Source organism: Tetranychus urticae, chromosome 2 (genome assembly GCF_039701765.1).
Source record: "Tetranychus urticae isolate SD_2017Ah chromosome 2, NJAU_TeUrti_SD_1.0, whole genome shotgun sequence".
Lineage (NCBI taxonomy): Eukaryota > Metazoa > Arthropoda > Arachnida > Trombidiformes > Tetranychidae > Tetranychus > Tetranychus urticae.
The window spans coordinates 2,409,563-2,420,260 of NC_142959.1; the positions used below are offsets into that span (position 1 = coordinate 2,409,563).

Here is a 10,698-nt window from a genome sequence, read left to right on the forward strand (position 1 = left end):
TAAAAAAGCATTCTGATTGAGTACTTTGAGTTAACAATTTATTAGACTCCCAGTCTGGATATATTTTTGTAATCTAATTGGTTTGGAAATACATTCTGTTGTTTGTAGATTGAAGTTAGATTTCATTGAACTTTTTTCATCTCTCATCAATTTTTCATAGGTTGAAACTATTGGCGATGCTTATATGGTTGTTTCTGGTTTGCCTACACGAAATGGAATCTTACATGCACGAGAAATTGCTAGAATGTCGTTAACTCTTCTCAATGCAGTTATGTCTTTTACAATTCGACACAGGCCTGGTGAGCAACTCAAGCTGAGGATAGGTGTTCATTCAGGTCCTTGTGTTGCTGGAGTAGTTGGTCTTAAAATGCCTCGTTACTGTCTTTTTGGTGATACTGTCAATACTGCATCTAGGATGGAATCGACAGGAATGCGTAAGTTTTTGTTATCAACCAAAACATGTTCATGTCTGACTTGACACTTTTTCATTTCTTTTTTCAACAGCGTTAAAAATTCATGTCAGTCCTAAAACTAGAGAACTATTGTTGAGGATTGGTAATTTCATTCTTGATCTGCGAGGAGAAGTTGAAATGAAGGTAAATTTCCGATGAAAGATTTATTTTTGTTTTTAACAATTTTCTTTCCTTTTTCTGACCAAAGGGCAAAGGAATTATGACAACTTACTGGCTCTTAGGCGAAACTGATGGCAATGGCAAGACTATCATCTCTGCTCCAACAATCAATGACGACATTGTAAAAGAGACTAATTTGTAATTTTTTAAATATTGTATAGCGTTTCTTAGAGTAAATAATTATTAAATTACAATTGTTGTATATTTAGTCCTTTATTTCAATGTTAATAAGATTTATAATCTATTTAATCAAAGCAATCGCTTAGATCGAAAATTCATACAGATATGGAAAAGCGTTTACATTTTTGTGGGTCTTCTTGTTGCTCGAGCTCTCTGTGCAGGACTGGCGAAGCTTGAATGGGATGATGTCTTGACTGATGTTTTACCCGATGTTTTACCTGATGATTGATGGTGGTGAGAGGATTCATGAGAGGATTCATGATGATGATGTTGTTGCTGTTGTTGTTCAAAATGGTGTTGCTGATTCTTTCCTGAGGATCCTTTTGATGGATGTACGGGTGAAGTTTTTGAGATAACACGGATAGGTTGAACAGGTGCAGCAGTGGTGGTTGTTGTAGTTGAAGTTGAAGTTGTTGAAGGTAAAGTTGTGGTGGAGGTGGTGGAAGTGGTGGAAGGTAAGGTTGATGGAGCCTGGGTTGTTGTGGTGGTAGTTGTGGTTGTGGTTGAGGTGGAGGTTGATGGGGTTGGAGATGGAATCGGAACTGGAATTGGATTAGATTCGGAGACAGATTCTACAGTTGTTGGCTCATCATCACTCAGAGGTTCGGCTGAGACAGGTTTGCTTTCATCTTTGGCTACTTCTTGCGAAGCTACTTGTTGTACATATGAAGACTTGATTCCCTTTTCAGCATCTAAAGTGAAGACACGATTGTTGAGCTGGAGGGTTCCACGAACAGGAATCATTTTCTTGAAAACTAAACCATGAGGAGCAAGCCATTTCGACTCAATTTGAGTTGCGGAAATTATTGAAACAATAAAAACTAAGGTTAAAGATTTGAAATTCATTGTGAAAAGATTGAAGGTCTAAACAACACTAAACAGTTCAAAGTTCGAAGGGTAATGAGACATAGGCAGGGAAAACAAATCTATTTATACTCGTTTCAGCTCGGTTCTGAATGCCTAAGGCAATACTTTTTGAAAATTCCTAGCAAGAAGATGATTAGCTGTTTCGAGTAAAGTGTACACCCTTTTTAGTCCGCATTATCTCAAGATGTTAAAATTGGTCCAACTTTCTGATGAAATCTCAAAAGGGTTATTTTGGTCCCTTTAGGAAACGGAAGCTTAACTAAATACTGAAGCTAACTCAGCGTACGAGGATTTGGTTAGCAATTAGGTTTTACAGCCATCATTTGACTGTTTTTCCAGCTACATGCTGAGCTCACCATATTGGTCGTTAATTTAACAGAAAAGGATTAGTTTCTAGAAAGAAACCAAGAAAGGTTGAAACACACATGATGTGCCTTTAAATGGTTGTCTTCAAAATCAACAAAATTTTATTCAATTTGTAAAATTTCTAATTGGCAACAACAGAATTTAGATATTGAATGAATGTTGCCTTTATCTCTTCCACTTTTTCAATTGGATGCATTTTGACGTATCCAATGAATGACCTTCTTAATCTATTCAGTTCAGGTGGAGGTAAGATTCGGTTTAATTTAACAACATCTTTTTCACCAGGAATTTTCATTGAATACATCGGCCCACCTTTTTGTGCTTTATTAATAAAATCAACGATTTCCTTTGTCTGAGAGTCCAATTGGTACAAGAAGTTTGCCTCTGATAAAGGTTGCTGTCAAAAAATAGATACAATATGGAGAAGAATCAGATTAGCTGCGAATACAATGATGAATTTTTCCAAACTGGAATTAAACTTACTGATTGTGTAGACTGATTTGGCTTCAGTGGCTTCTTATCAATAATAGCTGATTTTATATCACCAAATGATGCTTCCAATAAATTGGAAAATACAAAATATGGTGAATCCCATCGATTTTGAGAATCAGGAGCCTCATATCGAAGAAACAATTCATTGAATATTTTATCATCATAACGTTTTCCATTCTGCCGTGCTTCATTAATTTCCTTTAACTTATCCTTGTGATTAGCACATTCAACCTTAAATAAAAAAATATACAATTAGTTTTAAGGCAAAAGCATGGAACAGCAAATCATCTAGAGTAATCAAAAATGAATAGTTGAATGGAAATATGATGACTAAATCTGATCATCCTCCATTTCTGAAAAAATAAGCATTTGCTTGTGCACTAAATTGAATATCTTGGATCGTGAATATAGTTTAATGGCACCTTAGGAACCAAGATGAGCTAGAGTCACTAAGATAATCTAAAATCTCATGAGCTTTTAAGTAAACAAAGATTTGTCAAGAAAAGGGAAAAATTTCAAAACTGAAACATTTTAGTATTTCAATATTCGATTTCTTTGCACCGATTTCCTTCGATTCGATTGCATTAGTTTAGATTAACCAAGTTTAAACTAGCTCTAAACATCTGCTTAAAATCAGTTGCTATCAAGCTCAGTTGAGATCGTTCCTTCTTCTTTGAGGCCCTCTTCTCGTTCTTTGTTTAAGCTACAGAGATGAAGTTTAACAACGTCTTTTCACTCTTGCTCTTAAAATAGTCAAAATAACCCCGGCCCTTTGCTTTAGTCAAAGTATGTTTCAGTTAGGAATCTGAGTCCGGATTAGTTCAAGCTGACATTATTTGAAGAGCTCGTCTGTTAACTTGACTTTGGTTGGTGTTCCAATCAAAAATAATATTACAGCTGAGGCCACAATCAACTAACCACGCAATAAGTTGTAGCTTGTTCCTTGGCTAAACAAAATAATTCATAGCGAAAACCTGTGTATAAAAATGAGACATTATTAGAAAAAATCGCATAGACAATAGTTGGACAATAATACAAAAAATAAAATAAATGAATATCAGAAGAAAAACATCAAAAAATAAAAAGTATGATTGATAGTAATCATTTGCCAATAGATCAACAGAAATTTAGATTCAAAAAAAATTCAAAACAACAAATCATCTGAATTCATAAAAAACTGTTGTCCAAAAATCTGTAAAAATTATCAGCCAAAAAATTTGATGGGCCATTTGGTCCACTGCCAATAAAATGCAAGTTGGATAAAAAAGCTTGAATTTAGTGGAAAGTCTTCAGTAAAATAGCAAGTTATCAATTAGGAATTAGTAAGCATGAAATGGAAGAAGAATTAATGAGTTGAAAAGCTGTCTGAAGAAAGCAAAAAGGTATTCGCCCGATGTGGGGCTCGAACCCACGACCCTGAGGTTAAGAGCCTCATGCTCTACCGACTGAGCTAACCGGGCTTTCGATGAGGAGGAAGACGCATCAAACATCGTCAATCGTAGCTAAATCATAACAAACAATGGATTGAGCAAGCTGGCAATCTTCAATTATGTCACTGGTTATGTTGGTTGACTGATTGTATAATCACTAAAGTAACATTGTAACCAACACTTTCTAATAATCCTTTTTCCCATCCTTTCATCACTCGGTGTCTTGTTCTTGATTCTGACGTCTTTCTTTAGTTGTTCATGTTGATGAGTTATTTACCTTTGATGTAATTTGAAGAATCCAGAATGACTACTTTTTCTTTGTTTAGATGCCTGTTACAAAGAAATTATTGGTAAGTTTAGTTTTTTCATCTTATGCAAATCATTCTATACATTGCGTTGTTGTAGAATCTTGTCTTTTTGCTTGTCTTGGTCTTTTTTAATAATTTTAATGTTTACCTTTGCACGCCCGATTTCAATTGTCCCCGAATTTCCTTTTCCCTATTTGAATCTGATTGGAATAATTTGAAAAATGGGTTAGTCAAGGTTTAGGTAAAGACTAATGTATAGATTTATGTTTGGGTTTTTGGAAAAAGGTTATGTTTTGGGTTTCTCTTACCTGAGTAAATATGGTTAACATTGTCTATATAATCATTGTCAGATATAATAATTGTTTGACAACCAATCTCGTTGAAGTAATTTTGAAGTTTTTGAGACCAATATGATTTACCTGAACATGGTAAACCTACCATCACAATTAGAGGCATTTTTGTTTTTAAAAATAGCTCTTGTATCTGAGGTTGCTTATAACATCTAAACAGCTGGTTGCCTCAGCCTGTATTATTGTGTGAAGCAACGTTTTTATGTATTATGTTAGCGCCTTTATTTCATAATTCCGCGCAATTTAACAAAGAAGTTGTTTTGAGTGGGTAATTTTTGGCGGGCTCATCCATTCTTTTAAATAGCTGACACTGGACCGCGGTTTTATCAGTTTGTTTTATACTCCTGTGTTATTCACTTCACTTTCACAAGTTTCGTTTTCATTTATTTTAATTGTTCTTATTCTTTTACTTTTGATTTTAACGATTTTTAATATGGCTCCTACTGCTGTTGTTGCTGTTGCCACTTCACCTATTCACAAATCACCTCTTCATAATATTCGAAGTTCTATCCGACGTGACAGAATGGTTTTAAGATTCAAAAAATTGACCAAAGAGGCAACCAAACCTTCTAAGGCTAGTGAACTAAGTGCTGGTTACGATTTATTCAGTGCCTACGATACGGTTGTTCCCGCCAAAGGAAAAGCTCTTGTTAAAACTGATTTACAACTTCAAATTCCTGCTGGCTGTTACGGAAGAATCGCGCCGCGATCCGGATTAGCTCTCAAACATTCTATCGATGTGGGAGCTGGTGTTGTTGACGCAGATTATCGAGGAAATGTTGGAGTTATCTTATTCAATTTTGGAGACGAAGAGTTTCAAGTAAACAAAGGAGACAGAATCGCTCAACTTATTTGCGAAAGAATCGCATATCCAGAGCTTGAAGAAGCAGCCGAAAATGAAGACCTGGAAGCTACAACTCGAGGAGCTAATGGGTTCGGATCTTCAGGAATGAACTAATCGAATAGTTTAACTGAAAACTACTTATATTTTAAATGTATATCACTGCATTTCCAAATGATGTAACCATCTAATGTTTTAGCATTTCTCTTTCCAAAAGTGTTCGTGTTTGTTTAAGTTTGTCATGAACTGAACGATCATAGATCATAATCAAAGATAATAGAGTCTAGAATAAAAAAGGGTAATGATCAAAATCATCTAGTTTCGAGAGAGTTAATTAAATCATGTTAAATCAGCATAATTTAATCTCTCTTTTATAACTCAATAGATGGTGTGGATCATTGTTCATTTTGAATCTAAACTTTAACATCTTTGACCTATGGACTTGTTCAGTCTTCAGCATTTATGAAAAACTTAAACATACAATTTAAATTGCATCAATTTGAAATAATATCGATTCTGTTATTGACAATATTAAAGTACTGTATTTCATTTTAAATCTACTTATTAAATGAAAATTGACTGTTGCGCGAAAAATTATTTACAGTATTGTTAAATTATTAAATAATAGATTTAGCTTGTTGGTAAGCTTTAAAGTTACAATTCTTGAGGATCGATAAAAGATTGTTGCCAGGTCCACATTCAAATGTCTTTGGAAATTGAAAATCTTCAGGTCTACGGTAAATTTGGCACATTACTTGTTCCCATTTAACTGCTTTGTAAATTTGTTCAGGTAATTTTTGATGAATTTGCTTTTCAAATCTATACACTTGTGCATCAACATTGGAATAGCATGGTATCAACAGTTCGTTAAAAGGAGTTTTAAATAATGCTTCTTTAAAAACCTTCTTTGCAGGTCTCATTAATTGAGTATGAAAAGCACCAGAAACTTTCAATCTTTTAGTCAGCTTAATTCCAAATTCACGCGCATTGATCTCTAGGAATTTTAAAGCCTCTTCATGGCCTCCAATAACTTTACAGTGTGGAAACAGATGATTGGCTATACTACAAACTGCATGTTCTTGGTCAATACCTCGAGATATACACCATTCAACAGCAGCGCGACAAGCAAGTGACAGTCTAGCATCTGGACCAAATTTGATTGTCATTAAGCCACCAGGAACATGCTGAGCTGCTTTTTGCATAGCTTCAGCTCTTATTTTAACAAGTCTTAGACCAGCCTCAAATGAAAAGGCACCAGCAAATACCAAGGCAGCTAACTCTCCAACACTAAAGCCAGCTGTACCAACGCAAGCCTCAACCACACCAGGATGAGTTACCCTGAGTTTCTCAACGGCTCCTAATGAAGTGACATATATTGCTGGTTGACAATGTATTGTTTCATTCAGTTCATCAGAAGGACCATTAAGGCATAACTCTAGTAAATCATATCCTAAAATGCTTTCCGCTGTTTCAAACATTTTTTGAACGCTAGGAATATCCAACATATCATGCCCCATACCGACAAATTGAGAGCCTTGACCAGGGAACAATATTATACTAGTATGCGATGGTTCGACTGATTTACTATCAAGCATAAATTTGTAAGGCTTTTTACGCATCACTCGTTTTTCAGGTTCAGGAACACCAACATCATTTGTTTGCTCTTCATTGGTAACCACTTCATTGTTAGTCTCTTCTGATTTGATAATTTCAGTGGACAAACATTGATGAAACTTGGATCCAGGGCAAGGTTTTAACAATAATCTAAGATGATTAGTTCGACTGAATGAACAAAAATTGAACAATTTAAACAAGTTGACAGACATGATATCGAAAAATTGCAAACCAAGAACTAAAAAAATAACTCAAAACATTGGACAAAGTCACATGTTAACCATATGGTTAACAAAGTACTCATCAATAACTTAGCAACCAACCGGTCTTTTCATTAAATTTGAAACATTCAATAGAAAGGCGATTCAATAATGTAAAAAGTTTTGAATTTCAATGGTTAACTATTAATAATTAACGATTGGATTCAGTTTATTGGTTAAACATCATTTAATGTTGATAGTATCAAGGATTTTCAGCACTTTTCGTGCAATTAGTAATATGGAAATAAAATCTATTTTGTAGAGTTAGTCAGAAATAATTTTTCGATCAATAAGTAAAAACATTTAGTAAACAGTTATTAAAATTTGCGAGCAATTAAAAACAGATGAATAACAGTATTATTAAAACTGATGAGAACTAGCAAAAATATTTTTAACAATAGAATAAAACTATAAGAAAATATAACAAATTATGTTTTCTGATGATTTACACGCCTGAGCTTGAATTTTTCATTGGGGATAAAATCATCTTTTTGCTCCTCGTTTTCGCACGACTTTCAATACACGACCCATGATTTCAGCAAGTGCACGTGCTTCAAATTCAGCGTTTCTTTGCTCCGTATTACTAGCGTTTGAAGGTGAACCAGTATTGTTCAAATCAGCGTTTTCAAAACTGCTGTTGCCTTCGGCTTCAACAACTTCACTGACACTTTCATTCACATTCTCGGTGGCAGTGGCTTGTCCAGTTTCTTCGCTTACAATGTCATTTGTCTCTTCGACTGCAGTGGCTTGTTCAGTTGCTTCACTTACACTGTTATTTGTGTCTTCGATCGCTTCTTCGGCACTTTCCTCAATAACGTTTTCGGAAACAACTTTGGTGGTTTTCGTTAATCTCCTTAACCTTTCCAAGTTTCCCTCGAATGGTTTGTCTCTTGCCCAAGAAGCACGAATCACATCCGCATTTGTCTTTTTTTTCATAAGAATTTCGGCAATGTCTGTATTTGTTAACCGACAAGTTCTATGCTTAGATACTTGAATTGAAATATAATTCCTTTCTGGTGGTGCCCTGCCTATCGGTTTCTGCGTTGGATCTGGTACAAAGTTATGCGGTCCAGCTTCATTATTAGAAACTGTGGGCTCATCGGGATCTGGTGAGATCACATCTGGTATGGAATCGCAGCTGCTATGATCTGACGGACATTGGCCCGAATCAACTCCTTCATCGGGTGGCGGATTAAGTCTTTCATAAGTATCGATAATTCGCTCACCAATGGTCCAAAAGAATACACTCTTCCAGATTTGTTCAGCAACTATACTTTCAGCCGATCTCCGAGCAGGAATAAGATCATCTTCATAAACAACATCATCATCAGCATTAAAACTGTACTCATATCTATCAGGACCCAAGTATTCAAGTTCGGATTCCTCAAACACGAATTTTTCACCAGCAATTATCCAACTCAACGGAATATTTTTACGTTTACTTTCAATTAACGATTGACAAAGAAGATTCATTGGACGTCTTCTATCGGTGATGAGATTATTTTTTTGGTCGAAATTCACATACTTTTGTTCATATTCAACACCCATGTAATCACAAAATCTATCAATATCTGCTTCATCTTCAAAACCCAAATGTTTCATCAGGTCCGCCTTGTAATAATCGTAAGGTTTATGAGATTTGTTGATTATCTTAAATGCTTGCGATCGAACATAAAAAAAATGTCTGTATAACAAACATGCAGTTAAATAGTCGGCTTCACGAACCAGGTTGAAAAATTTTACATAATTGTTAGAGTTGAGAGCAAGAATACATTTCAGAGCGAATTGGACATCTGGTGACCGCCTTGTAATAGAGTCAACCTTAAAGACGTCTCCTTGTGAATCTGATTTATGGAAAAATAATGCAAAATAAGATCGAAATTCCGCTTCATTGGTACAAAAAATTTCACGGGCATTGAGATCATTGTAGAGTTGATTTAAAGTTATTAAACATTTACTGAGATTTTCAACGTTTAGGTGTTCAACAAAACCATGCTCGACCATTTCACACATACTATGGACACTAAAAATGTGAAACCGGGTACAAATTTCCAACATATAGACTGCATCCAAATCATTGAGCTGAAATTGAGTAACTTTACGACGAAGTGCTCGAAAAGTAGTCCAGATAAAATCATACCATTCACATTTGTTGATCTCCGGGTCATCAAATTTATCAATTAAGTTTCGTAAAACCCACTTCACACAGATTAACAATTCTCCAGGTGTTTGCAGTTTAATGTTTGAAGGATAACCAACTCTCTTAGCGAAACTTGGCCCTTTCGATTTCAACATGTGGCGAAGGCTATGAACCATTTTCCCGGCAAAAATACAGACGACAATTTATAAAATAACACTTCTCAACAAATTTACCAAAGGAAAAATTATTTAAAGCTCTAACTGGATTGCCTCAAGGATCCCGAAAAATTGAATTTCACTAACAATCGGGAGATGACAAATATTCCTTGCGACACCTTACACAAATTAAAGGACAATCATTATTTGAATTAATCAAATCTCGTGCAAAATCAATAACTCAGGCGGGCTAACGCCATCTCTGGAAACTGGATAAACTTTTCTTATCCAATAATCAACCGGCTAATTTGAAATTCTAACTTGTTAGAAAAATTTCCATTTCCAGTAAAAGAATAGAAAATTTTCGGCTTCTTTAAACTAATCTTAGAATTTTGAATTTATTCTAGTTTAAAATAATCAAATAATTTGATTTATTAAGCAAGAATTATTAGAGAATGAGAAGTTGCTTAATTAGTCTGAATGAAAATATATATTCATTAGATTATTGAATTCAAATATAGACAGAATTGATAGCATAACAATTGCATGAATTAAGTCTCGAAAGTTTTGAGTGGTTCATAAATCAATGGGATAAAGAAAGCTTATTTTTAACAATATCTATTGCTATTTGTAATTTCAAAATTAGATTGAGATTGCAGTTATTTTATGGAGTTTTTAATGAGTCGCTTAATGGACTTTGTTATTCTTAATAAAAACCGATATCATTATTGTTTAGTTAAGTGTGAATCTGAAGATCACGCAAAATTAACGCCTTACCTCATTGAGCAAACAATTCACGGACGCATCATTTAAAAGCTTTTTTTGCAACAAACTATGATAGTTTTGACATCTGACAATTTAGTTTAATAATTGGAGCAACTTTTGGCCAGTTGGACACATGAATGTTTAGCCTGCAAAATGATAATCAAGATTTCACACAAGTATGCGAAATTTTTTTCACGATGTTGGAAATGCGATCTTTTAGTTTTGTCTCACAATGTTTTGTCAATAATGGTATGAATATTGTAAATTGAGCAAAGCAACTAGAAAGTCAGAGATAGCG

General features: G+C 34.6%; 4 protein-coding genes and 1 non-coding gene across 9 annotated transcripts in view; 2 read left to right on the forward strand and 3 right to left on the reverse strand.

Moving 5' to 3' along the window:
• The window catches only part of LOC107363722 (atrial natriuretic peptide receptor 1), a 37,015-nt gene extending 36,167 nt beyond the window's left edge, over positions 1 to 848 (forward strand). For all 4 annotated transcript variants that reach the window (XR_016198619.1, XR_016198620.1, XM_015930993.3 and 1 more), the window contains 3 exons: positions 161 to 434; positions 505 to 596; positions 661 to 848. Coding sequence is in view for 2 of the 4 variants with exons in the window: in XM_015930993.3 (XP_015786479.1) it covers positions 161 to 434; positions 505 to 596; positions 661 to 774 (480 nt within the window). In the remaining 2 variants the exon portion in view is untranslated. The remainder of the gene's footprint in view (positions 1 to 160; positions 435 to 504; positions 597 to 660) is intronic.
• Positions 849 to 2,110: 1,262 nt separating this feature from the next.
• LOC107363720 (protein KTI12 homolog) lies at positions 2,111 to 4,790 on the reverse strand. The gene is made up of 6 exons (XM_015930989.3): positions 4,584 to 4,790; positions 4,424 to 4,475; positions 4,245 to 4,297; positions 3,456 to 3,511; positions 2,529 to 2,768; positions 2,111 to 2,442 (listed from the first exon to the last, which is right to left on the reverse strand). Exons 1-6 carry the CDS (start codon positions 4,729 to 4,731, stop codon positions 2,167 to 2,169), a joined length of 825 nt encoding a protein of 274 aa, XP_015786475.2. The 5' UTR covers positions 4,732 to 4,790; the 3' UTR covers positions 2,111 to 2,166.
• Positions 3,772 to 6,022, forward strand: LOC107363721 (deoxyuridine 5'-triphosphate nucleotidohydrolase). 2 transcript variants are annotated; one of them, XM_015930991.3, is made up of 2 exons: positions 3,772 to 4,317; positions 5,130 to 6,022. In XM_015930991.3, exons 1-2 carry the CDS (start codon positions 4,271 to 4,273, stop codon positions 5,581 to 5,583), a joined length of 501 nt encoding a protein of 166 aa, XP_015786477.1. In that variant the 5' UTR covers positions 3,772 to 4,270; the 3' UTR covers positions 5,584 to 6,022. The 2 variants fall into 2 exon arrangements, with proteins under 2 accessions (XP_015786477.1, XP_015786476.1); XM_015930990.3 differs by lacking the exon at positions 3,772 to 4,317 and having other exon boundaries at positions 4,962 to 6,022.
• TRNAK-CUU (transfer RNA lysine (anticodon CUU)) lies at positions 3,925 to 3,997 on the reverse strand. Its single transcript has one exon. It is a non-coding gene; the product is annotated as a tRNA-Lys (tRNA).
• beg (malonyl-CoA-acyl carrier protein transacylase beg) lies at positions 5,965 to 7,372 on the reverse strand. The gene has a single exon (XM_015930988.3). The coding sequence runs from the start codon at positions 7,290 to 7,292 to the stop codon at positions 6,084 to 6,086; it is 1,209 nt and encodes a 402-aa protein (XP_015786474.1). The 5' UTR covers positions 7,293 to 7,372; the 3' UTR covers positions 5,965 to 6,083.
• Positions 7,373 to 10,698: the final 3,326 nt, after the last annotated feature.

What these genes read in the sequence shown, in the direction of transcription:
- LOC107363720 (XM_015930989.3), bottom strand. Translation starts at nt 4,731, where the DNA reads ATGCCTCTAATTGTGATGGTAGGTTTACCATGTTCAGGTAAATCATAT. An exon ending in TGTTAACCATATTTACTCAG is followed by an intron (nt 4,476 to 4,583) that starts GTAAGAGAAACC and finishes TATTCCAATCAG; the next exon opens with ATTCAAATAGGGAAAAGGAA. An exon ending in TTGAAATCGGGCGTGCAAAG is followed by an intron (nt 4,298 to 4,423) that starts GTAAACATTAAA and finishes TCTTTGTAACAG; the next exon opens with GCATCTAAACAAAGAAAAAG.
- LOC107363721 (XM_015930990.3), top strand. Translation starts at nt 5,059, where the DNA reads ATGGCTCCTACTGCTGTTGTTGCTGTTGCCACTTCACCTATTCACAAA.
- beg (XM_015930988.3), bottom strand. Translation starts at nt 7,292, where the DNA reads ATGTCTGTCAACTTGTTTAAATTGTTCAATTTTTGTTCATTCAGTCGA.